Source organism: Nannospalax galili, unplaced genomic scaffold, assembly GCF_000622305.1.
Source record: "Nannospalax galili isolate Female #2095 unplaced genomic scaffold, S.galili_v1.0 scaffold44, whole genome shotgun sequence".
NCBI classification, from domain to species: Eukaryota; Metazoa; Chordata; class Mammalia; order Rodentia; family Spalacidae; genus Nannospalax; species Nannospalax galili.
In genome coordinates, this window is record NW_008355789.1 from 757,483 (window position 1) to 784,771 (window position 27,289).

The 27,289-nt window shown below is 46.3% G+C and overlaps 1 protein-coding gene across 1 annotated transcript in view; it reads right to left on the minus strand.

The window, feature by feature from the left end:
• Positions 1-290: 290 nt before the first annotated feature.
• Positions 291-27,289, minus strand: part of Trim66 (tripartite motif containing 66) — a 79,240-nt gene continuing 52,241 nt past the window's right edge. The window contains exons 14-25 of the mRNA XM_029556278.1: positions 26,979-27,289; positions 24,599-24,760; positions 11,904-12,428; positions 11,564-11,756; positions 10,536-10,596; positions 9,947-10,121; positions 9,379-9,665; positions 8,818-8,944; positions 7,983-8,057; positions 7,231-7,383; positions 6,650-6,868; positions 291-5,445 (exon numbers count right to left, since the gene is read on the minus strand). The exon at positions 26,979-27,289 is cut by the window's right edge and continues 41 nt beyond it. Coding sequence (XP_029412138.1) covers positions 5,386-5,445; positions 6,650-6,868; positions 7,231-7,383; positions 7,983-8,057; positions 8,818-8,944; positions 9,379-9,665; positions 9,947-10,121; positions 10,536-10,596; positions 11,564-11,756; positions 11,904-12,428; positions 24,599-24,760; positions 26,979-27,289 — 2,348 coding nt within the window. The 3' untranslated portion in view covers positions 291-5,385. The remainder of the gene's footprint in view (positions 5,446-6,649; positions 6,869-7,230; positions 7,384-7,982; positions 8,058-8,817; positions 8,945-9,378; positions 9,666-9,946; positions 10,122-10,535; positions 10,597-11,563; positions 11,757-11,903; positions 12,429-24,598; positions 24,761-26,978) is intronic.

A 27,289-nucleotide genomic window follows, 5' to 3' on the forward strand; every position in this document is an offset into this window, starting at 1 on the left:
GAATAAACTCCTTCCTCCCCAAGTTGGTATTAGTCAGAGTGTTTTGTCACAGCAGTGAAGAAACAAACTAGAACAGTGCTCATAAATGCATTTCTCCTAACTCCACCTCAGGCTTGCTGTCTATATTTTGAAGAACAGGCTGTATGCATGCAATGAGAAAGAGTTCTGCCCTTCCCTTTTGAGAAAGGCCTTTGTAGCCTGTGCTCTTACTGATCTTGGAACCCAGTGTTAAAAGGCCATGGTGCCAGTTCAAAAATCTTCACCAAAAACACTCTAGGACACAGTTGCTGGTAAAGGAAAGTGCTGTTTATTTGTTTTTGGATGTGTGGGTCCATTTGAAATCAGTTATGTTTCCCCTTAGATTCCCCCTCTGTGCCCCTGGCCACTTTGAATCCAATGACTCTACCTAGGAAAGATCCAAAAGGAACTCATCCTGACATCCAAGAAAGGTTCTGCTTGAGGTATGGGCATATGGCTCAAGAAGCAGCACCAACTGATGAGGACTTTCCTCAAAACAGCTCAATTTGGCCTGTGAGTTCTTTGCCCTGCCCTGGTCAGGACTCCTCTAGCTGTGTCCCACCCCACTGTGCCTGTGTGGCCCGAGCTTCAGAGTTGGAATCATGGTTATTATCTGCAGAGCTGTAGCATCTCTGAGAGATCTTCAGCTTTATAGATGAGGGCACTGAGGTCACACTAACCATCACTGACAAGGCCAAAATTGAGATTCTCAAACTTCCAAGTCAGATGTCTTTCTACAGTACCTCCAAGAAAGCAACTACCATCTGCCTCCTGCTCCATCTGAAGCAAGCAGGCGGTAATCAACACAGATGGGAAAGGCCTAGCTGAAGGGAGTCCTGCTGAGCTCAGCTCAGCTCAGGGAAGTGAGGAACCACAGAACTGCCCAGTCTCCCCTCCATCTGAATGTTACTGGTGGCAGACACCACTTTGCCAGGACTCTCCTCCTGGCGGCAGCACTGAACCATGCATGGAAGCATGCCTTCCCATGATCCTCTGCTCCCTGATGACTGAGGCAGGTTCCAAGTTCTATGGGTCTGAGAGTGAGCTGCCCACCAGCCTGGGAACCCAGCTGAGCCAGACTGCAGTATGCATACTGAAAATCCAGACCCCGCTTAGACTGATTGAGTAATAAACATGGCTCTACAAACAGGTCTCTGTGGTCTTCTGAAATACCTTTTCAGAAATACCTAAAAAGAGAAAGGCCTTTTTAGCCTGTGTTCTTACTGATCTTGGAACTCAAATGCTGTCCTTGCCACCGAGTTCATAAACAAGTTTACTATGAGGAGAACAGAGTCCAGGAGGAAGAAGGGACTAAAAGAAAACAGAGTAGGAATCAGGAACAGCTATGATTTTTCTTGATTATGCATTCCCTGGAAATGAAAAAATGCAGACATCGAGAGGAATGAACATAATTTAGCAACCTGTGGCATCCTAAAAGGCAAGTGAGGGAAGAGAGTATTCCATGAAGGAATGGTAGATGGAATGAGATGCTGTGAGATGCTCAGCCTCAAGGCTGAGGACTGAAAGATATTCATTTCCTTTGGCAACTAGATGGACACTGGTGACATCTATGAAAACCTATAGGGGACTCAAAGGGAAAGAAGGGAAAAGATTCTATTTAAAAGAAATTTGAGGGACAAGGAAAGGGTGGATAACACACTATGACATTTTTGTTTTAATCAAGAGAACTTTAATTGATGGTAGGCTGTGTGGTGTGGAGGTTGTCAATGGAAAGAGCCTGCAGAGCCCAGGAAGTGGGAAAGAGAGCCTTGGAAGGCACATAACAGGGTTCAGAAAACACGGAACTAGGAAGACAAGGGAAAGAGATGAAGCAGGACACAGATACCCGTCAACAGGAGAGGGAGGAGAAGTGGGCAGGAAGCCCTTGATTTAGGAGCTCTCTTCTGTGAAGCAGTGAGCTAGGTCAGTGACTGACAGCAAAGATGAAGGACACAGAAGGGAAAGAGGAGCAGCAAGTTCAAGAATTTCCAATCAATACTGAGGCTTTCGCCTGTGAACCCACCAAGTTTAGAAACTGGGAAGAAAGTGCAGAAAGCAGGCTAACGCAGAAGTGGAGAAAGCGAAAACTTGAGAAGTTGGGAAAGTTTAAGGTGCTGAGAAGAACCTGTGCGATGGGCCCTGGGTTCAGGCTGGGAAAAGGAAAAGGTCCTGAGAAGGCTGAAAGTCCTGGAGAGGAGAGAGGCCTGCAGTCTTAAAAATTGGTCACAAGAAAGCTGGGCGTGGTGGTGCACATCTTTGATCCCAGCACTTGGGAGAAAGAGACAGGCAGATCTCTGTTGAGTTTGAGGCCAGCCTGGTCTACATAGCGAGTTCTAGGCCAGCTGGGACTGCAGGGAGACTCTGTCTCAAAAAGATAAAAAAAAAAGTCACAAGAACAGGGAATGTCCACAATAGTGAGTAGGCAGATGAGGAGGCTCAGGAGATGGCACAATCTGGAAGGAGTAGACTCAGATGAGAAGTTCAGTAGGTGACCAAGAGAGTGTGAGAGGGAGCAGGGCAGAGCCCAGCAACAAACAGGCGCAGGGCAGACAGGTATTAAGAAGCAAAGACCTGGCCAAACATAGACAGAAAGTCAACATTCACTAGGTTGACAACAAGGCCTGACATGAAGCAGAGCCTAAGTAGGGCCCGGTGGCTGCCGTTCAGCAAGGTTCCTGAGGCAGAACATCCACATACCTATTGCTAGAATTCAGGAAGAAACAGCCTACCCATGTTCTAGGGAAGAATGCTTTTGCAAGTTCATCCTGCATCAACTTTTGCCCTAAAATGCCCTTTCCATCCACTGAAGCCACCCTACTGTCTCATTTCTCAACACACTCAAAAACAAATTTCTTGTCTTTAGGGCTGCATGCTACAGTATAATAACAGAACTCATTGTGTTTCCATCACGTGACTTTGTCAAGGACCAAAGAGCTTGACTGATTATGATGGGACCATATGGCACGAGTCACTTGCAGAATCACTGAAGATGTTCACAAAGAGCAAAGCAGTTATTTGGTGAACAAGTGTATGGTTGTTTTGTTTTTAATCTCTAAAAATTCATGTTCTTTTTTGCATGCTAAAACAAAATAAAACCATAACTTAAAAAAAATGATTCCAGGAGAAAAGACCAGGGAAAGGGTAATACCATGAGATAACCAGTATAGGGAAGGTGTGACAGGCCAGGGCCTCACACCCTTGGAGGAAAGGACACTGCACTTCCCATTCTTCCTGCTCAAGTGCCCAAAGGCAGCCTCTAGGGCACAGACAGTCTCTATGATGTGAAGGGAGCAGGGACTGCTCATCACATTTCCCAAGAACCCTAGAAGCTGATCCTTGGCCCAACAGGCCACACCCAAGCTAAAAGTTTTACTGAGAGACAGGAGAAGCCAAACTTTGAACCAGGCATCCCTGATTTGTGTTTGCAATCTCCAGCTGGTCCTGGGGAAAGCTGTCACGGCATTCACTGGCTCTCCATGGCCAAATATCATGAATCTCTCTCAGGGATGGGAGGAAAGTGGAGGAAAGCTGGCTAAAGGCAGCAATTAATAAAGACAGAGGAACCTTGGCAGACCAGTGAGAGAAAGAGATGTAAAAACTGAGAGAGAAATGGCCAAAGCCCCAACCACAAAGTCTTGTGAACACTAAGGAACAAGGCTTACATCCAAAGGTTACCAGACCGGTAGTGAACTGAAGATTAAGCCACCCCAAACTAGACAGCAGCATATGGAAGCCCATCCTCTTGGGAGAGCGTGGCAGTCCGGCTGAAAGAATGACAAGCCAGTGGACAAGGCTTGCTGCAAAGTGAAGGTGACCACTCAGTCCAGTGGGAAGGAAACAAGTGCTTGCACCAATTCGTAGGGATAGAAGAAATGCTTTCTCTGGTAAAAAGAATATCGCTCCTCAGCAAAGGCCCTGCAAATAATCACCTTTAAAACTTCATCTCCTATCAAAAATTCAGCCATGGCCTGAGGCTCCTCTGAAATCAGCCATGCCGTGCCTCAGGACCAGGTTACTGAAATCCCCAGTAATATCACCAGCAGGTTCCTCCTCAACCAAGCCCTTGCTTGGGAGGAAGCTGCCTGGGTATCTGTCTTCATAACACCGTGCACACGCCATGGAGACCTGTCTGTGACACGGCCTGCAGCTCCTTTGTTATAGTTTCCAGAATGCCCTCCTGCATTCTATGAGAATTAAGGCCCTACAGTTATCTCAGGGTCACCAATGGACACTGGCTTCTGACCTCTCCGTTTTCCCCTTCTCTGATTTTCCCCTTCTCTGCCCTTAGCCTAGGAATGCCGAGGTCAGACTCCTGTCAGTCACTTCTCCAAGCTCCAACCGAAAAAGAGTGCTAGAGTACTGGCTGTGTGGGGGCTGTGGGCAGCCTGGCCACAGGTTGGTTAGAGGACCGACTTCTGATCTTTGGCTATGAGAACTAGACTCTCTAGGTAGAAGAGGCCCTGCCCAATGAGCTGGCTATAGGCTATTCTCCCTGCCCACTGAACTCTGTGCCTGCAGCAGATGACACTGCCTTACCTATCCCTCCAAGCAGATGTCTGAGTGGAGAAGATCAAGGAAGTAGCCACTGACAAGCAAAACAGTCACTTCTAGAAAGACAAGTTTCTGAAGTGCCATTAGCCCTGAGCTAGGTAGGGCACAGAGGGAAGACTCAACAAGTCAGCATCTTCTTGATGTGAGTGAAATCTGGTCTTTGCACCACCACCCAGCTCAGGCAGGAATGCCAAACCACCCACAGCATTTTCACAGTGGCCACCTAAGTCCACCCCAGGAAAGGGGGTATGAAAAGCAAATACCCTGAAAACCGTTAGAACCCAAATAGGCACCGATTGAGGCCAAGGACCCCGAGAAGCCTCCATTATCCTGCCTATGGCAGGTGCCTTTGTCCCAACAGGACAAGCAAAGGCAAACAGTGACAGTCTTTGGCTGTGCTGGTCCAGGGATCACAGGCCTGCCATATATCCAAACCTTATTCCCTTCCTTTTACCCGCTTCTAAGCCAGGAGTTCAGACACATACATTGCTCCTGAGCCCTGGCCACTGAGAGGTGAGAAAAGTCTGCTTTCCTCAGCTGAGAGAGCTCACCAAGGAGGCATGGACCCTGTACATCTGATTACTCTGGCAATGAGGAATACCTCCCTCTTTCCTATTTATTACTGAAATCTTCTCTGTGGTGGATGCACTATGGCTCCCAAATAAATGCTGTAGATGCAAATGGTGAAGAGGAGCACTACATGGCTCGACAAGACACCTCACAGCCACACTCTGAAGAGAATAAGCTGACGGATGGGGAGGGATGGTCGAGAAGATGGGACACCAGCCGCCAGAGCGCCCCGTCTCCTTCCAGCTCTCACACCTGCGAGATGCTGTTGGCCAGGCGAAATGACATTCTCTTTGCCTTTTCATTCTCCTGAGAGAGAAAAAGATTAGAATGCTTAGATTTGAATTTAACCTGAAGAACACCAGGGTCAAGACAAGGATTCTCCAGAGTCAATATTTTATTCTACCCCAGAATTGACAGCAAAACTCACTGAGATCTCTAGACATTGTATACCAAGTGTCCTAAATAACTAGGGATATGTGGTCAAATGGTCAGACCTTGGCCCAGGAGGCCAGAAGTCCATTTCAGTGGAACTTACAGAATTGCATGTGGTAACCCAGGCCTGTAATCTAGAACCTCAGAAGACGAGGTAGGAGGAATACTACAAGTTCAAGGCCAGTCTGGCCTCTATAGTTAGTTTCAAGCCAGCCTTGGCTATATAGTAAGACTGTCTCAAAAAAGGAAGGAAGGAAAGAAGGAAACAGGGAGGGAGGGAAGCAAGAACAGAGGGAGACAGAGGAAAAGGAAGGAGAGAGGGAAGGAGAAGGAGGGAGGGAGGGAGGGAGGAGGGAGGGAGGAGGGAGGGAAGGAAGGAAAAGGGGGGAACTGATGTTTTAGGTCTACAGGGCTGGGACCAGTCAAAAGGTTAAAGTTCTCTCTCTCTCAGGGGCTGGAGAGATGGTTCAGCAGTTAAGAGCACTGACTGCTCTTGCAGAGGACCCGGGTTCTATTCCCAGCACCTACATGGTGACTAAGAACCATCCTTAACTCCAGTTCCAGGGGAATCCAAAGCCCTCTTCTGACCTCCACGTCATTGCATGACATGGGTTCACGCACATACATGCAGGCAATACACTCGTACACATAAAATCAAAATAATAAATAAAATATATTTTTTTAAAAAGTTCTATTTCGAGAAAGCTCTGTCTTCCTTCCTACATCAAGGGGGCTGTAGGGATCACTCACTGATACCAGGCAGTCATCTTCCAATGGGCATCACAATCACAATGTAATATAACCAGCACTGAGCTAGGAGTCAGGACACCTATTCATCACCCTAGATTTGTTAACTTGCCAGGGAACCCTGGACAGGAACATGCATCTCTGAACTTCCAGTTTCATTGATTACCAGAGTTGGTGATCTCTGTACTGCCCTGCCTTTCTCCTAAGCTAAGGGGTTGAAAGTGAGGGTTCACTGTCATCACTGTCTTGTGCTCTCCACACAGTGCTCAGGTGATGCCTGCCAGTGCTATCACCCACCCATCTTGCCCACTGGCTGGCAGGGGCTCTTTACCATTTGTCGCCGCCGTCTCTTGGGCTGGATGCCTTCCTGCATGTAGGGGGGCCATGGGAAGCCCTGAGGGGTGGAACAGCCACTCTCGCCAGATACGTCCTCAGAATCTGAATCCTCTTGCTGGGGCTGGGCAAAGCATTTCTCTGGATAGATTTCCTTCAGCCAGCCCTCAAAGAACACTTCCAGACAGCGGCCAGCCTCTGCCACCTCCGAGTCAGGCTGATGTGGGGAAAGAATAGTGGTCCAGCTGGTTTCTAACAGCCTACCTCTTTCAGGCTCCTCCCTCAAGAGGAATACAGAGAGCAAAAAGCCCAACTGGTCCACCCTGTAATCTCATCCTGAGATGCCTGGAGCATGGCATATTCTCCTAGGACCCAGGATGCCAGTGTAGTAGAGTGACCTTGATGGGTACCCACAGTTGGCCAGTAACTAGTGCCTCCCCACCTTCCCCTGAGTTCCCAAGTTTGGAGGAGAGCTTTTAAACACCATAGCAAATCCCAGAACTCTGCCATCTAACCCTCCTGCTCCCACCCCATCCATGACAGTCTACTTCTGAAATAGAGAAAGCAGATATAACCTACATAGTTGAACTTAGCACAGTTCCAGAACATGAGGCGCACATCTGACACCACCTCCTCGGGAGTGGTGTAATGAGCTGGGTCTTTCTTTTGAAGCTTTCTCCGGATGATTGACAGGTCCATGGGCCTCTTGATAATCTGGTAATAATGTCTGGCCTTGAGGAAGGAGAAAAGGGAAGAGAGAAGGAAAGAAGGGGGAGGAGACAAAAGAAGGTGAGAAAAGAAGTTTAGTAATAGATAAGAAACAAGAGGAGGGGCTGGAAAGATGGATCAGCAGTTAAGAGCACTGGCTGTTCTTGCAGAAGACCCAGGTTCAAATTCCAGCAGCTAACAACCGTCTGTAACTCCAGTTCCAGGGAATCTTACGCCCTCTTTGGTCCTCTGCAGGTACTGCACGACATAGGCTCACATACATACATGCAGGCATAACACTCATACACCTAAAATAAAAATAAATAAGTAAATAAAAAGAAACAAGGGAAATGCATTGAAACAAATGAAAGAATAGAAGAGATGATGAGAAAAAGGAACAAAACTGGTCAAAGACGATGAAAAGAAAGAGGAAAAGATGTCTCTCACTAGCAGCTAGCAGGTGGGGGGAGGGCGGAGTCACCATGACTCCCAACCATGATTCCCAGGATCCCACGGACCATCCACAAATTAACCACCACTACATGGCCTGGGCCCATCTCTGGGTCCTGCCTTGATCTTGCCCATGGAGAGCCATAGGCAGCAACAGCAGGGCCCATCCTTACCAGAGGGCTGACGGGTTCATGGAAGGGCAGGCTGAGGCTATTGCAGCACAGGGACAGCACCAGCTTCTCACACTTCTGCAGAAATCATAATTGGCAAGGGTCACTTTGGTCCACCTCCACCTCAATGAGAACTAAAGATGGCCATTCTGATAACTCTCAGGCCCTGACCCAAAGGTTTCCAGCCGCCCGTGGAAAGGAATTCAGGTCCCCAGGCCAGAGGAAAACTGCTAGAAGAAGGAAAATCACATACATTCCCGTGGGCCAAATAATCAGCCATAAGTCCCAGTATGGCTTGGATCTTAAATGCCCCCCAAAGCTCCTATGTTGACCCCAGGGCAGCAGTGTTCAGAGGTTGGGTCTTTGGAAGGTGACTGCACTATGCAGACTCCAGCCATGTGAGGGGAATATTAGTCCCTTTCTGGGCTATTGGGAGGTGGTGGAACTTTAAAGAGGTGGGGCCTAGTTGGAGAAAGTAGGTCATTTGGGATACATCCTTGAACAGTCAGGCACCCTCTCCCTGGCACCACCTTCTCTCTTTCTCCTTTCTGACCACCATAAAGTAAGAAGTTTGCTCTGCTATGTGGTTCCCACTATAGTGTCCTGGCTCACCACAGGCCCAGGAACAATGGAACCAAGTGACCATGGAATAAAACTTAAAATCATGAACCAAAAATATCTTCTGCTGTAAGTTGATTTTCTCAGGTATTCTTTCATAGTAATGGAAAGCTGACTAACACAGTCCAAAATAAAGGCATCCTCCCTGAAAAACCTCAACCTCTGTGGACACAAGAGGCTGCCCCACACAGAGAACTTGGTTCCCCAAACCCTTCCCTACCTTCTGGTCATACATGCTCAGGCCAGGAGGTGCCCGCACTCCAGGCTGACTGTATCGGGCATTCTCACAGTCGTACTCCATCTCAGGCTGAAACAGGCTGCGGCACAAGGTACACACCCACTCTCCCCTGCATGGACAGCAAGGCCGGGATAAAACTCAGCACACACACACACACACACACACACACCCATGCCTCTGCCCCAAGACAGTCACAGAAGAGGAAGGTGATAAAGTAAGGACCTGCTAGCCACAAGCTTAAAGGCAGCTAAGTAACTGAGGACTTAATGAATTCAGAAAACTGTGGGTTAGGGAAGCACTAGGGCAGGATACAGAGACAAATCTATGTGCAGGGAGAAGCTGAGATTAGAGGAGGGAGCCAAGTCAAGCAAATGTCCAAAGTCTACCTGCCTATGCAGAAGGCACATCACTAACAGACCTGTACTTCGTACAGACCCAGAAGAGTAAGGGAGTAAGCCCATCCTGGGAGCTCTGTGGGCCTGGCCTGGAGTCACGCTCTAACCCTGACGATAACCCTGTTAATCAGGTGATGGCATGACTCACCCTGGGAAGCTGAGCAAGGCTGGCACGTGGCAGGAAAGGTGGTATACTTTGGGGCACCGGTCACAGCACAGCAGCTCTCCACCGTTGAGGCACACGGCGCAGAAGTCCTCATTCTCTATGGGGGCTGGAGGACACTTCTTGGCTCCAGGAGTTCGAGGAATGAGTCTGTGTTCTTCAGATGTGTTTTCTGCCTCTGGTGACTGCTGCCCAGCCAGAGATGTGACAGTGACCTTTCTTCCCCCCAGACCTGGGCCTTGGATGTCATCAGGCAGGCTGTTCTGGCTGACCTTAGGGAAGACGTGAGTCTGAGCAGGTGGAGCACAGTACAGAAAAGTGGTTGAAGGGCAGGGACTGACAGGTCCTGTGACTGACAATGAGGGCCTCTTTCCAGGACCACAAGCCAGCCAAGTCTCAGTTCACCCTTGCTGTGTCTCACAGGTCCCTTGCCACAGAGGACAAGGCTAGCTACAGTCCCACTGAGAAACTCACAAAAGACCTAAAAACGAGTATTCTAGTAACTGAGAAAAATGAGAGGCTCCTAAGCTGGGCCAAGCCGAGCCAAGTGTACCTTAATGGACATGCTGGAGGACTCGGTGCCACACTCAATCACCAGCAGGAAGCTCCCATCCTGGTCATTCTTCTGAGGCTTCAGCTTGAATACAGGCATCTCTCCTGAGGAGGCAGCACAGATCTTGAGTCGCTCCAGTCGCACATAGGGAATCTTGGCCTCACTGTTGAAGGCTCTGTGGTAAGAAAGACACCCTGGCACTCAGCAGAAGCTGCATATAGCCTGACCCTCTAAGTTAGGTACATTCACAAACCCGCAACCAAATAGCTATTCAAGGCCTCCTCAGGTCAACCCTTTACAGGTTCATATTCTGCCCCCTACCCAGTTCTGCCAACCCCTCAGACACTGAGCACTTTGGCACTATCTGTAGTCAAAGGAGGAAGATCTCTGAAGAACACACATAGCGCATGCCTCATGATGTCTGGGAACCCTCCCAGTTGTCCAAGCACACAGACCCACAAGCTCAGAGGGGGTAGGGAATTGAAGAAGACTGGTGTAGACAACCTTCTGGTTCTCAACTAGGATGCTTACATCCTCCAACCTCTCAAGCAGAAAGTTGAGGGTAAGAAGTTTGGCCAAAGGCCATTACCTAATGCTCGGATTCTCTTTTGTATCCAGCTCAAGGGTTTCTTGTTCAAAAGTCTCATACTCTAAGACAAAACACAAATAAATACCTGTGATGTATATTTGTGACAACATTCCCTGTCACCCAGACCATCTACTCATTTCTGTCATTCATACTTTTGGCCATGAACCTGCCACACAGTTGTTAGCTACACTGGAATCATTCATAAGGACGACAGCCTACTATGGGTCTCCTTCCTGAGAGACGATCAAATCCTCTGTGAGGAGTCATTCTGTGTAGCCTCTGCCTTTCAGACAAGTTTTGGGATTCTAGCACCCGCACCTAAGACTCCAGCTCACATTCTTGGGGCCAGTGCCCCTGCACAGCAGAGTCTACACAGAAGGGCAAGGGCAGTAGGGGACAAAGGCAAGGAACTATTTCCTGAGCCGCAGTCACACCAGGCACTGTCCTGGACACTTTCCTTCAGCAAGCAAATTCTACAATTATTTAGTTGCATAAAAGACAGGGTTACATGATTGTGTGTAATAAGAACCAATGGTTTTTCAGTTGGTCTTTCAGTGTAAAGAAAAAAGGAGAAAAATGGGGTTTTTGTTGGCTATATTAAGTACATATGAAATACACTGATTCTTACAAAATAAGTATATACCACACTGACATGAAAAAGCCCTAAGTGATCAGTGGGCATATGACTCAAACTTCTGGGCATAAGACTAGCCCTCATCCACCCCAGAAGAAATAAATCACTGCTTAACCCACTTCAAGGAGGAATGAGGGGGACCACTGAGATGGCTCAGTGGGTATAGGTGCTTGCCATGAGCTGAGTTCAATCCCCAAGACTCGTGTGAGAGAAGGAGGACATCAACTCCCTAAGAAGAAAATCAGAGCCAATCTCCAATGGTCCAAATTCTCTTTACTATAAGACACCGCACAAAGTCACATGACTGATGAATGCACGGAAAACTCCTGGAGGCTCTGAATGCCTGCTCAAGTCTGTGGCCACAACAGGAAAGGCAGGCACTTACCAGTCTTACCTTTTGGGTTGCGGTACTGCTGCAGAGCCGTGGATGTGTTGATCACTGGTAGCAGTGAAGGTTTTTTCACTGAGAGGTTAATTGGCTCCTCCAGTTCTGAGGGAATTGCCAAGTCCTTGGGAGCATCCAGACTGGGGCCTTTGAGATCTTGTCCCATGGAGTGCGTGAAGCGAGTGCAATCCTCACTTTCCATCTTTCCAAGGTGAAAGGTCAACAAGAATCAAGTAAGATATTTTGACCATTAGCACTCTCAAAGCTGTTAAGCTAAGGCCAGGATAAGGCTGCTAGTGATCAAACTTTTGCCTGGTAATAAGCAGCAGGGTCAAATGCCAAGACTTACCTTACATAGGGCATTCCCTAGGGAGGGGTCAGACCCCTCCCTGGGGCCCAGGCTCTCTGCAGTTCGGCCAGAGCCAGGACTGGAAGTGGATCTAGTCTCGAGCTGCGTGTCAGAAACTGGAGGCATGCCCTGAAGAGGACAAGAGGCCAGACTCGGCACAGCTTGGGTACGCGCAGGCATTAGACTGGGCCCACCCTGCGAGTGATCCCTTGCCTGGTTTGCAATGGCCTGGGAAGAATCACTCATCAAGTTGGGCATGGACTGGAATGTGCCATGCACAAGGTTTGGCATGGAGTGCAGGTGACTGGCTGTCATATTGGGCATGACATGGTTTGAAACACTCGTCAGACTGGACACGGTTTGTGGAGGGCCATTCAGCAGGCTCGGAACTGTGTGGGAAGGGCCAGTTGTCAGGCTGCTCACGCTGTGGATCTGTGGTTCTGTGGTCCTCGCCAGCCTGGTAGATGACAACTCCATCTCCACAGTGTTAGAAAAGCCCATGATGCTGACTGAAGTGGAATGTTGCTGAAACAGAGAGAGTAAGGGAGAGTAAGGCTAACAGCTAGGAATACAGGAGAAGGGAGGAGACAGCCCACGGGAGCTCTAAGATTCTACTCTTAATCCCAGCACTCAGGAGGCAGGTGGATCTCTGTGAGTTCAAGGCCAGCCTGGTCTATATATCGAGTTCTAGGCCAACTGGAGCTACAGGGAGACCCTTTTTTTGGTCTTTTTGAGACAAGGACTCGAACCCAGGTCCTCTGCAAGAGCAGTCAGTGCTCTTAACCCAGCACCTACATGGCGGCTATAAACCATCCATAACTTCAGTTCCAGGGGAATCTGATGCCCTCTTCTGACCTCCACGGCATTGCACAACACGAGTGCACTCACATACATGCAGGCAATACACTCATACACGTAAAATAAAAATAATAAATAAAATAAAATAAAAAGATTCCACTCTCCTGAGTCTAGATGCTGCCACTGGTAATTAGGGCACAATAGATGAAGTCCTGCTCAGACTAAGGGGTGTGTGTGTGTGTGTGTGTGTGTGTGCGTGCGTGCGCGCGCACACGCGCTCATGCACATACGGGGGGGTGGCAAGAGAGGCAGAGCAAGAAAAGGAAAGAACCTATCACCTGACCTGAAGTCACACACACACACACACACACACACACACATCATCATCATCATCATCAGCCATTATCTCCCAACCCCCCTATTCCTATACTTAAGAGGCTAGGAAAACTGTCTCTCTAATTTCACATTCCAGGCTTGAATAATACCACCTGTGGCTTATCTTCCCTTCAAGAGATCTTTTCCTACATAAAAGAGATCAGGAGTTCAGAAGAACTGAACTGTGATCTGTCTCAGAACTGCTCCTTGGAAAGCATGCCAAGATTCATTCTGTCCAGGGGAACCTGGGTCAACTCCACAGCTCACAGCAAGCACATGTCAACTCCAGGCTCCACCAGCATTTGATGAAGGATTTAACCAAGGAGCAGAAGGTCTTTTCGAGCCTTAGTATATCTGTCAAAGTCACTCTAAGCCAAAGACTTGGAGCAACTCTTGACATAACCCCATCTTTGTTGCCATTAGATGAGGTGAGAACGTTCCAACTCCAGAGATTCTTTTCTCACATCTAACTACCTGGTAACCTAGGAAAAAGAAACTAAAATAATTAATGAAAAGAAAAGTTGAAGATATGGAGATTTCCACCACTGAATCTATGCAGTTTTTCAGATTGAAGAAACAGATTTGATGGACGTGAGAAGGCAGTAGACTAGTTTTAAATGTAACTTTAATGAATTTATAACTTTGACAATCCTGTCCTTTTTTAAAAAGAATATATACAAATTTGTCTACTTTGAAAATTCAAGGGAAAACATTAGAATACGTATCTCACAGATCAATGTTCCAAATCTGTCATTTTTTCCCCATGTGTGAGACATTCAGATTTCCTCAGGGAAGTAAACACTTCAAATACATTCAATATAAAGGTAATAAAGTTATTTCATAGTAAAGAAAAACTGTTTTTCTCTTAATGAGTTCATTCCTAGTCATGCAGCTCTATAAGTTAGATGGTAGGAGGGCACATCAATGGAACACCCCTCCTGACTCCCAAGCTAGCACCAGGCCCGTCAATTCTGCTTTAAGCATCTTCCAGATATACCCATTAATTCCCTCCCTCTGCCAACTGTGCTGAAGCCTAACCTACTTTTCTATGTCCCTGGACAACAGGAGTGGGCTCCTCAGTGGAGAAACACTTCCAAATATACATCAGACCACATCATTCCTTTTCATTAAACCCGGCAGTGTGTTCCACTCGCCTCAGAATGAATACAAAAATGTTGAACAGACTCTCAAGACCCAGGTGACCTGTGCCCTTGTCCTTGGCAGCCACAGATCACAGGACCGCCTTCCCCCCATTCTCTGAGATCCAGGCCTTCAGACACTGTCTTTGGTTCCTGGAACAAGGCAGCTGTCCCTCACCTCACAGCCCTTGCCCCCTCCGGAGACTGCATAGAGCCTTCTCCTAGCCCCAGCACCACCCCCTTCCACTTACCCCTCAGAGCTCAGTTCCACTGCCAGTTTTTTCAACAAAGGCTCTTTCATTCTCTAGTGCAGACAAGACCCCGTCCCCTTTTATGCTCCCATAATGCCTTGTCCTTTTAGCCTCAGAGCATATCTGTGACAGCATTTGATCAATCTTTGTTTCCCCTATGAAGACATAAACTCCATCAAAATATAGGCTTTGCCAACTTTGTTTACCCACTTTATCCCTCAACTCAGAGCAGTGCCTAGATGAAGAGGTGAATTAATGAGCTACTTGAAATTTCAAAACTATACAATATGACTGTTTATTGCACAAATTTTAAGCCAAGTGAACAAAAGCTTAGTTTCACTAACAACTGAGCTGAGGTCCCCCTAAAATAATTATCATTTTTGTAGTATTAATATTTATTGATAACTTATTACATGTAAGGCAATTTGCTAAGCATTTTACACATATTGCCTCATTTAATCCTCACAGTAACCATTAAAGGCTTGTTGCAAAGGTTAAAAGAAATAATGTAACTGACACTGATTCTAACCACTCCAAAAGCTATCAAAATGCCTGAAAGCAAATCCTGAATTCATCACTCTCATGTCCAGCCTTGGAAGACAAAAGAAAAATGAGAAGGAACCCAATAGAGGGATGCTTTTGGAAGCTCTCAAGAAATTCCAACGGACTCTCATATGAACATTTGAAATTTCCCCTGTTCTGACTTTTTTCTAGTTCCCTGTCTAGAATTTGTAATGCTAACTACTCTTGCCTTTACTTCTCCTTCACATCTCCTATTCACCAGTCAAGGACTTTCTTTTCCCCTTAGAGACAAGAGTTATGCAACTTGGGAGTCTTTTAGATAGACCCACTGAAGGGGTACCCCAATTGCCTCACCCTGCATCCCTGTTCAGCATGGAAGAAGCCAGAGAGGTCTGCATCCCGATTCCCTATCTGCAAGCTGGGTAACCTTTTCAGAGGATGGTGTGATAACAATAGGCGGTAGGACTGCAGGCATTGCATGACACAGGTTCACTTATACACATACAAGCAAAACACTCATACACATAAAATTTAAAAACAATAATTTTTAAAAAAAGAACAGGAGGTAGGAATTGGCTAGGCAGTTAGGGTAAAAAGACCACAAAGAAAAGTAGCCAGCTTCTTGGCTAAAAGTCAAAATGTCCTTGGACCTCTTACCAACATACTCTGTTCCAAAGGCCAAAAATGTCAAAAGTATTTGGGAGCTCTTATCTAATCCCTTAAAAGATTTTGGGGTTACCTCTTCAGAAGGGGAAATGTTAGAGTAGCAAAAAGCCTCATTTTAAAAAAAAGAAAAAGAAGAAGAAAGAGTACATGAAGTTATCAGAGAAAAGTGATGGGGAGCTATGGGAGGAGTTGGAGGGGAGAGAGTGGGCATGGATTTGATCAAAACACCTTATATGCTTATATTCCTGTATGAAATTCTCAATAAATTATTTTTTAAAAAGAAAAATAATCTATGTTAACATTCTGAACAGTGCCTGGTCTACTTATCTACTTAGTAATCCTCAGCCTTTGCTGATCTTACTGTTGCTGTGGTCTTGATTTTACACTTGAGAAAAATGAGACTCAGAAAGCATCTTGAGGTTTCGTTTTGGTTTTTGTTTGAGATTGGCTGGCCTAGAACTAGCTGTACAGAGCAGGCTGGCCCCAGTCTCACAGAGACCTGCCTACCTGCCTCTGCCTCCTGCATGTTGGGATTGAAGGCGTGTGCCACCACATCCAGCCCTTCATCTTAAGGTTTTTCATGTTTCTTTTTTAATGTATTCATAAATATAATTGATTTTTGTGTGTTGGTCTTGGACCTGGATTCCTTGCTAAACTCACTTTGGAATTTCTTACATACAAATCAGGTAATCTGCAAGTAGTATGATTGCTTTCTTTCCTTTCAGATTGTTCTGACTTTACTAGGAGCCCCTCCTGGACGATGGTGGGACGGCCTGGTCACGTTCTTAACTCTAGATACCTTTCAGTCTTTCCCCACTCAAGATACTAGAGGTAGCTTTTTGTATATTTAGAGTCCAGACCTCTGGTATTCAGCGACATGCTCGGTTAGGGGCTCATTCCACTGGCCTCCATCTCTACTGACTCCTCTTCCCTCTCTGTCCCATTCTCTGCACGTGAACTGCTTTATTCTTTCCCCACGTGCACTCTCCCTCCTCTCGTCCCCTTCCCTCTCTCATGACCTCCTCTTTCTCTTGTTTTTCTTTCTTGTTACTATCTTTCTCTTCTCTTCCTAACCTGTTCTTTATTATTAACAGCTTTTAAAGTTTCTATTTCCTATTCTTAACTCTCAGTTTTAAAAGTAGATGAGTTAAGGGCTGAAGAAATGGCTCAGAGGTTAAAAGCACTGGTAGGTCTCGCAAAGGACATGGGTTTGGTTCCCAGAACCCACATGGCAGCTAACAGCTAAGTGTTCCAGGGAATCCAACACCCTCTTCTGACTTCTGCAGACATTGTACAATATGGGTGCACTTACATACAAGCAGGTAAAACACTCATGCCCACAAAAATAAAAACAAAAGAATTTAAATTTTTTAAAAAAGATGAGTTAAGCACCTTTTATCTTCCCAAAGAGAAGTATGCATTTTATGTTTTCCATAGTAGTTCAATAGTCTTTAGTAAAAAGCTTTTCAATTTGTCAATCGTCTAAGTCCCAACCAAAAGAAAGCTAAAGAGCAGGGGTCCTTGATGCTCCAATTAAATTCAATTAAGCATGGAGCCCAGCATAAGGAACCAAGGCCAGAATTCAGTGGCTTTCCTCCTGGAGATCAAGTGCGGCTCTGAGCCCTCCAGCACATCATACCACTTGGCTCTGCCGTGGCCCATCTTTGGAGCCTCTCCTTTATTTTCTGCTGGTACCAGAATATTCACTTTCAGGCCTTTTGTGAGTCTCTCAGTGAGATTATGACTATCTTTGTCCTCTGCTACAAAAGACCTGTGACACACTGCAGGGGTGAACTTCCCCTAGCTGTCCTGATTATATACTACCATAGTTTTCTAAGAACTTGTATTTCCTTATTTATGGACAAGACTACAAACATTGCCTTTTGTAATACATGACAAATTAATCCTTTGAACTAGGTTATTTCACCTTTTCCTCATGTGACATTATATTTCAAGCAGTTCTGGTGTTCTTTATCTACCCATTGAGAATTACCTGTACATGTAGCTGAGTGTAACCTTGAAATTCGGATCTTCCTGCCTCCACCTCTTGAGTGTTGGGATTAAAGGCATGTGCTATTCTGTCCAGTTTTATGAGGTCCTAAGGATTGAACTCAGGGCTATGTGCATGCTTGGAGAGCACTCTGTGAACTTCCTGTATGCTAGGTAAGCTCTTGGTGAGATCCTTAATGCTAATTTAGAATCCACCAGAATCCATCTAGATCATCCAATTAATCATGTCAGGTGCTACTTGTCATAAGTTATTCACAAAGTAAAATCTCCAAGGACAGGCCTTACCAGAGGATGTCAACTCTCCTCTCCTAATTACATACTTCATGCCATGACTGAAAATTATAAAGATAAAGTGAAAGGGGAACAGATTGACCCTATGGAACTATGGAAACAGAGTTTATTTTGAGGTAAACCTGCCAGATGATTTGCAACTCTGACACCCTAAAGATAGTATGGGGTCAGTACTATGTCTAAGAGGGCACAGACCAGACTGATTTCTTTCATCTCCACATCTACGGCCAATCACAAGGAGACCAAGACTATCAGGAGGTGGAGAGAAGCTCTACTAGTGGTCACAAGACCTCGGAAACTTCCACAGGAGAAGGAACTCAGAGAAAGTGTTATAAGCAATCCAGCCCCAACTTCTTTTCTATAGACTGTAAAAAACACAGAGGCATTTCTGGACTCCTAGATACAATGTTCTCTATTTTTTGATAACTGTATCTGACTCTCTAGAATGAAGTACCACAAACTACTAAACTAAAAGGTACTTATTTAACGTATAGGAAAAGAGTGGAAAATCGAGAGGCCTCATGCTATTCTCCTGCCGGTGCTAAAAGTGGAGGCAAGGGAAGGACCAAGTGCCAGGGCTAGGAAAGAGGCAGAGTCTCTAGGGCCAGGGGGAGGGAAAGGGCTTCTAGAGAGCATGCTAGGACTATAGGCTAGGGACTATGGTCACACTGTCTGGTGGCTGGTGCCTCATGCACAGAGTCTCTGCCAGGGAGGAGCACAGCACATGCCCTCTGCAGCACCCGTGACTTGCACCCATGACTTTTCAGAGGTCAGACAAGAGAAAGTGGAAGTTCATTTCTTGCCATAAAGCCTTCCAAGGTCATGGCTTAAATATCTACTGTTAACTGTGTAACTGATACCTTGACTTCTTCATTGCATATAAAACCTTCAGACTTTATGAGGGAAAGTATGCATTTTGAAGTTAACAAGTGAAAGGAAACTATTTTCTAGCGCAGAAAGGAAAAGTCAAAATACTAAAAACATCCACTCTGGTGCTGAGCCCAGGTCATCTTTAAAGAATTAAGGGAAAACTATCCTGAGCCGAAAGAACCTGTTCCCACTTCCTTTGATTAGCATCGTCTCTCTTGCTGCCAATTTTTCTTCTTCTCCACATCTGTGTGCTACTAGCTTGGTCCCTTTCCTCCTTTCATTGCTCTGACTTATTTTGATTGATTGATTGATTGATTGATTGATTGATTGATTGATTGATTGATATTGATTATTGATTGACACAGGGTCTCATGTAGCCCAGACTGGTTTCAAACTTGCTATATAACTGAGGATGATCTAGCACTCCTGATCTTCCTGTCTCTACCTCTCAAGTACTGGGATTAAGAGCATGCACCACCACACCCAGCTCTAGAAAATACCAAGGATGGAGCTCAGGGTGTTGTACATGCTAGACAAGCACTGTACCAACTGAGCTGCATCCCAGTCCCGTCTCCTTATTTCTGCCACTTGTCTATGTGAACTACTATTATCTTTACCACCTGATTTGACATCTTGCCTGAGATCTCCCAAACTTTCAGCCTCTTCTGTCAGTCACCCATGCCCTTCACCCAGTTATCCTGTCTTCTCCTTGACCTGCAACCTGCTGTCCTCCCTCTCCCCATGGTTGCCTTCCCTCTTCTGCTGTTTGCCACATAGATTGTCAAAAGTCGGAGAAAGCATCAGTCTTTCTTTTTAATTGGAAGGAAAATTGAGACACAGAGTTATTACACAGATTTCCCAAGCCCATCCAGGCCCAAGACAGGAATCCTGGTCTGGCCTTGGAAATCTGCTGGCCAGTCTTAATTTTTATACCATTACCTAGAAATCTAGTCCCCTAGTAAGAAGTAATTGTGAAGTCAATAAACAGACACGTAGTGCACATGTCCTGAGTTTAATATGTCTCTGGTTCTTACAAGAGGACATTGCTGGGGATAAAGTAGTGAAGATGGGGTGGTGAGAGCCACATAAACTAATTTTCCAAATATGGGAAACAGACTTTTTTTCAATAACAAAACAATTGGCTTAAAAACATTCTTTTGAATGGGATTACTTCTAAAACACTTTACACACTACACTTTAGTCCTACTAAGCAGAGCAAATGGAGCCTAGTGTGTCAAGAAACCACTGTGAGGTACTAAGAGTCCAGTGACAGTTTCCAAGACTGCGAAGAGCAGAGGGTTTGGCTTGTCCTTTCGATGATCTCACAAAGTGCCTCTCTGGGTGATGTTGGCGTCTTCTCTCTTGAGAGCTTCCACTGTTGAAGTCCTAACTTTATACTTCTAATCCCCTTACTGCTTTAATGTACAGGACAAACAACTTCAAATCTCTAAGTTTGCTTGATCAAGAATATTATCTATATCCCTATGTGTGGGGGGGTTTATGATCTCATACATAATATAATACCCGGGGTTCATGACATCTGTTTCTGTTGCTGCTCCAAAGCTATGCCTGCTCACTTCTAGTTTCAGGTGGTTTCCAATGACCGACCTCTGTGGAAATGTACAGTAGGGAAAGGGGACTGGTAGCTGGGGAACTGTGTCTTAGACATACATTGAAGGCTTTCTCTCCGGCTGAGGAAACAGGGAAGGGGGGAAGGATAGATGTAAACTGATTTGTGTATTAAATCGTTGAAGTATCTGAGTGCTTCAACAGCTTCAGATAAGCAGGCTGGTTTAACAGCAGGAGGGCTTGAAGCAGCTGACTAAGACATGTGAGGAAGAAACAAACTTCTCCAGTAATTGGTTTCACATATTGATTTTTTACATGTTAATTTTTAGTAGCAAGGTTGTTGCTCTTATTGGCGGTGAGTGCTTTTCCCTGAGTGGGAAGCTCTGTATTAATTAAGGACACTCCAGTGGATGTAATTACACAGACATGCCAGCTAACCAAAGTCAAGTGCAGATAGGTTCATAGGAAGTAAAGAGAAAAGAACTGAAAAATACCCAGTGCCCAGATGATCTGAGGAAAACAGAGACAAAGAGGACCCCAGACTGAGGAAGGAAGAGGAAAGGAATAAGTGGAATTCAGTAAGTCAGAAGTAAAAGTCAGATGGCTAAAACGCTCAAAAACATTGGAGATTCAGGAGAATTTGGTCACAGATCTTTACCCAGGCTAGTGGAAGAAACACTCAACCTATGAACAAGTGTCTGTTTCCTCATGGACCAAGAGATGTAGACAAAGATCTTAGGTCTGGTCTCTGAAGGAAATCAAGACAGAACTAAGGAGACAGGCTTCTCAGAGGGTAATAAATTCAGAGAGTTATACCTGAGGAGTGCTTGGCTTGCCTCCTGAACAGGACAGGGGAGATCCCTGTAGTTCTACAGGTGCTGACCAGGGCACAGGTCATGCCCTAAGAACACTTCATCAGGCTCTGGGAACATTCTGGCTACTTTAAGGGTCATGCTATCTGGCTATGAGATCATTGCTGATGTTGAGTATCCAGGATCTGGCCCACAGTAATGTGTTTAGGAACTGTGAAGGCAAGACGCCAGGGTTACAGTAGGAATTTCAGTGAGTCATTTCTTATCTCTGGACTTGAATTTCCTCCTCCATAGGCTGATGTAATCTCACAGAGCTGTTGGAAGAATTAAGAGTCCAGGTTTCAAAGTCTTTTGATGGTGGCATAACTGCTATCCCTTCTTGGAGTCATTATCCTTTGCTGGTGTGCATCACTCTTAACAATCTGTGTCACAAGAATGCCTACGCTTGTGTATCATTTGTTGGAAATACATCTCAGACTCGTCTTAAGCCATGAGCAGCATCCCATTGGCCTCAAAGTCCTCTATGGAAGAACTGAAGCTGCATTTTGGACAGCAGAGAGCTCTCTCTCACAGGTAACAAGGGACTCAGCTAGGTGCTCTGTGATGCCTATGGCCCCGTGAGAGAGCTCTAAGGAAAGGATTATGTGTACTCTCCCAGATGATTAGTTCAGAAGTATGAAAAGAAGCCACTGTGAAGCCATGTTCACTTGTAAACATCTTCCAGTTTCGTCCGAAAGGAGGCTGTACTAGGGAATTGTGATCATGGTATTTTTCTGAGTGGCTGAACGAAGATTGGGAAGCCTAGATTATAGTCAGTATTTGAAAAAGAAAAAAAAAAATCCTACTGGATCCGAGGAAGGTGAAGGTGGTAGGGTAAGCTGAGAGTGGAGAGTTTCACCCTCTAAAAAACTCATTCTAGACCTTTCACAGCTCATCTTCAGCAATCTCTCTTCACCATCAGGTCATTCATTCAGCACCAACTCCAAGGTCCATGTGCACAGATGATCTGTTCTACGAAAAGTCCTCATAGTGGTAGTAGAGTTGGTGTGGACTGCACACGAAAGTGCCTGGTGCCAAAGACTCCTCTGGTCTGTGACCTTCAAATGGGTATCTGACTTCCTTGGCAATCAGGCCAGCACAAGCTGAAGGCCCAAACACCTTTACCAGATAGAGATAACAAAGGCCAAAGGAGGCTAGGGCCTAAGATCTTTCCCCAGCAAGGCCTCGGACTACTTCAAAGGTAAGACCAAAACTCCAGCAGGTAAGAAGCCAAAATGGAGTCCTGTATCTCCCACTACAGCAGAGAGAGGCCACTGAACCTAGTCACGAGCACAGGGTTGAGTCAGGAGCCTGTGCTCTGGTCCTAACATTGCCCATGGCCGGCTGTATAACTCAGGTGGGTCACTTAACCTCTCTGTGTCTCAGTTTCCATATCTTTCAAAGGGGAATAAGAAAGTGGCTTCCTCACAGTATTGCTAGGATAAACAAAGAGATAGAGTAGAGTCATCCATGTAAAACTCTATAGGAAAAGGGTTTTTTTTTAATCTATACAAAGTATTAGCATTCAGTAATGAGGTACTCAAAATATTTGGTATCCTCAAGCTTTGTACCTTTCACCCCCACCCGACAAATTCCTTAAAAAATAAAGCATTTTTCCTTATGGCATTAGCGTTGTATAAAACCAGCAGCCCTCTGTCAACTCAAAGGTTCCTTTGCACCGGGACGGCAACCTTGAGGGTTCCTTCTCCAGGACCTCAAGGCATGAAGACGCCTATGAAAACATCTGAAAAATGCCAGGCCACCCCACACACCCCCTGCCCCTAAACCTCTGCACGAGCTCCAGTTCATGAGGACCAGGAACAGCTCAGAATAAGAAGTTGCAGCTCTCAGAGGCTTCACTAACCTACTATTGCTGACCTTCAAGCACAGGGGAGAGCAGCAGTGTCCCCTTGCTGCTCAGGGAGTCCTTGAGGCACTCACACAGGCAACACAGTTTCTGCGCTTGAACACGGCTCGCTGCCCCTCCTCCACACGGCCTAGAGCACAGCTGAACCCCATCAATGAGCAGCCACATTTTCTTTCACCACCACTTGAACACTAGCAAGACCCAGGCTTCCTGCTGAAGAATTGGCATCTAACATTGCTGCCATCAGTCACCGAGTAACGTGGTTTCCATGGAAGAACACCAGCAATTCAAAACAACTTCCTCCCTCATGTGTCCTTTATCCCATGCCCCCATTCCAGGGGACCAAAACAGACCTGGGTCTTCAGCCTCAGGACTTTCTCTACCTCACTGCCTATAATCAGTCAAACACTGAGCTCTTGAAGTCTTGGCTTCCTCTTCCTCCTATGGCTAACTAATTTCATTCAACTCATTTCTCCTTAGCACTATTCTGGTCTCTCTTACCACTGGTCTTTCTAGTTGAAGTGGCCTTTCAAATTTAATTCAAGCTATGTCCCTCACTGAAAATCCTTCAACCAACTATCCCAGTCCCAAGACTGAGTCCAAATTCCAAGCATAACTAATAAGGCCTGAGCAGCAAGCCAGGCTCTTAGAGGAGGCCACAGGAGGACTGAGGGCATCAGGCCCAAGAAGGTAATAGAATAAAGGGAACAAGGCCATGGGACACAAGGTTGACTGGTGGACATGGCCATGGTACTGAGAGTCCAGCCAGGAAGAAGACAGGGTGGGGAAAGGAAGGGTGTGGGCAGTAGATGCTGAGGAGCTGAAGAGGGCTGGGTTACTGCCAAGACCAATGAATCCTTCCAGCAAGTGGGTAGGTGAAGATGATAACTCATCTTCAAGGGATCTCAATGTCCCTGGGTGCTCAACTGCTTCTGCAAGGATGTCTCTGCAGACCAGGCACCCACCCAATTCCATTGATTCAAATTCTAAGGTCAATTAGCTTTGGGTAATGCAGAACCACATAAAGTATCTTTCCCCATTTTCACTGCAGAAAGGAAAAAGTAGGGGCTTTGGAGTCTAAAGGAACTCATTTTAAGTAAACCTCAGTTCACTCTTCTACTAGCTAACGTTGCTAGGCTTCGTTTTCTTGGGTATTCAATAGTGATGCCCATCTCATATAGCTATGAGCTTGTGGTCACGAAGCATGGTACACAGTTCAGAGCACAGAATGAATTGGCTCTTTCCCTTTCCCCTTCCATTGTATACCGAGCCCAGAAGGTCCATGTTAAGCATGTATGTGGGAGAATGGAGACAGGGAAGGGCCCACATTTTTGATTCATTAAGACAGAAGGCATGAGTCAGGGCTGGGTAGCATCCAGGATTGGAACAGAGACACACTTCCCCCCACCCCATCTCCCTCATCTGGGTGACTGGGGTCCTGGCTGACAGCAGGTCCCATGTCAGGGAAGGCAGACTCTGTTAGTACCTTTCTCACCACATTTGGAGAGGAGTGCTGGGAAGTGTTGTCCACCGGGGGGACACTGTGAGGTGTTTCTTCCTCAGATGTCTGGGGCAAGGCAGCAGCCGGATTCCTGTCAAGAGGGAGAGTTGGCTTTGGGCCCTCTGATGCTGGTGGATCCTCTGTAACCTAGAAAAGAGATGAAGATCTTGTGGGTTTCCCTGCAGTGAGCAGCAGCAGCAGCAGGGCTGATGCCCACTGAGCCTTGCCATGGTCACTCTCTACACATGAATGGCTTAAATGGCCTCAAGAAGAAAAATAATCTGGGTTATGGAGATGGCTCAGTAGGTAAAGTGCCTGCCATGTAAGCATGAGGACCTGAGTTCAAATCCCCAGCACCTGTGTAAAAGCAAGGGGCAGTGGTGACGTAGTGTCTGGAACCCCAGACTCTCTGGAGTGGGGTCAAAGAAAGGCTCATTGGCCAGCCAGCCTAGCCAATCTGTGCACTCCAGGTTCAGTGAGAAACCCCATCTTAAAAGTAAAGCAGGGAGCAATAGAGGATACCTGATATAGACCTCTGCCCTCCACACATACATGTACATACATGCACACACACACATATGAATATGTACATACACTGCACATACACACACACACACACACACACACACACCAACAGCAATGGCGTGATGGTGCATGCCTTTAATCCCAGCACTCAGGAGGCAGAATCAGGCCTGTACAGTGAGTTCCAGGACAGCTGAGGCTACAGAGAGACCTTGTCTCAAAAAGACCAAAAAAAAAAAATGATACCCTAATATAATAGTCTTAGGATAGAACCCAATCCAAGGTTTGGATGGTTGGTTGGTTGGTTGGTTGGTTGGTTGGTTGGTTGGTTGGTTGACTGGTTGGTTGGTTGGTTGGGTTGGGCTGGGTTTGGGTTTATTTCATTATTGTTTTTTCCAGTGCTGGAAATGAAACCCAGGGTCTCATACATGCTATGTGAACACTCAACCTACCACTGAGCTACAACCTCAACTCCATAACACAGCTTTGACTTATACTTGGCATGTGGTTCTCTACAAACCCTAGACTCAGCTCTGCTATCCCAGGGATTATTCTGTATCCCTTCAAAGGAACCAAGCCTTGGGAGATGACATCTGAAGCATTATCAAAAGTCAGCCATGATGAAGCATGAATGTGAAGCCTTATGTTTTATAATAAATCAAACGTCTCTAGAGCCTCTTTGAAGATGTGTAATCATAGATTTAAAGGAGACACCACTATTGAAAAAGGAGGAGGAGGAGGAGGAGGAGGAGGAGGAGGAGGAGGAGAAGGAGGGAAATAGGAGATCTAGGAGGAGAAGAAGCAAGAGCTAAGAATGAAGATGTAGAAAGCAGCAAGATCCCAAAGGCACAATCTCCTCCTTTAGTCACCTCAGATGAGAAAACAGACTCAGCATTCAGTATTCTGCTATGCAGATTGAAGCCTCCTCTTCAGCATTATAGAGAAGTAGGTAGGTTCAGATTCAGGTCTTAGCTCCTTCCCCTCCCCAACACCGTATGGTCTCTTGGCAACCCACTTGCCCTCTCCAACACCATTCTGCCTCTATAAGCTACAGACGGTACTGCCTATGAAATACAGATGTTGGTATGATATGTTGTATGTATATATACACCATATATGGTTTAGTCAATGTGAAATAAAGTTTAAGCCTCTGCCTATGGGGTGTTGTAAAAGTGCTGCCCACTAGGATCTCCTGCCACCCTCATTCCACTCCCTGAGCTCTCTCCATCAGGAACTCCAAAATCCCAGCAAGGAAGGTTGTGCAGAGTACAGAGATAAGAAATCATCTTCCTTCTTCCCTGGCCCTGGGTGGCCAAGCACAGCTCTGATGGTACCATCTATTGGGTTGGTGTACCGTTGGTAAAGTGCTTTCCATGCAAATACGAGAACCTGGGATTCAATCCCCCAAAACCCACATAAAAAAAGCCATGTTATATGTAACTCCATTTTCAGGGAATCTGATGCCTTCTTCTGACCTCCTTGGGAACTGCACAACACAGGGGCACCCACCCACATGCAGGCAATACACTCATATATGTAAAGTAAAAATAATAAATAAAACTATTTTTTTAAAAAAATGTAAAGTTACCATCTACAAACAAAATCCCCTATGTCATCCCAGAAGGCAGGGCTAAGCCAGGCCACTCTGGAGAATACTGAGCCCAGATCTCTGTAGAGACTACATACTATGTTCTCCACAACTTTGCTGAGGTGAGAGATCCAGGGTAGCTTTGAAATGTGAGGGTTAATCTGAAGGCCACTCTAAGATAAAGAAACCATTTCCTGTGGCACCCTATGGCCAGTGAGGCTGTGTACCCTGAGCAGTCCTAAGGTGACAGCTCACCTGCAGGGTATCCTCCTGGCTCTGGGACTGGACAGGTGCCGGCTGCCTCACGATGTAGTTGATCTGCCCCACAATGGTTTGCTGAAGATGCTGAGGAGATTTGGTCTGACTCAGCTGCAGGCTGGGCTGCTGGGCCTGGAGGAGAAGCTCCAGGTCCTTCTGCATCTCCTCCAGCTCAAACTTGTGGTGCATGATGTCCACGTTCTGGGAACAGGCAGGCCCAGGAGGGCTCTCATGCTGACTAGAAGCCAGGTGCTGAGATGGAGGCAGGGCTGGGGGTGGCTGCTGGGTGGGTGGAGGCGGTGGGGGTG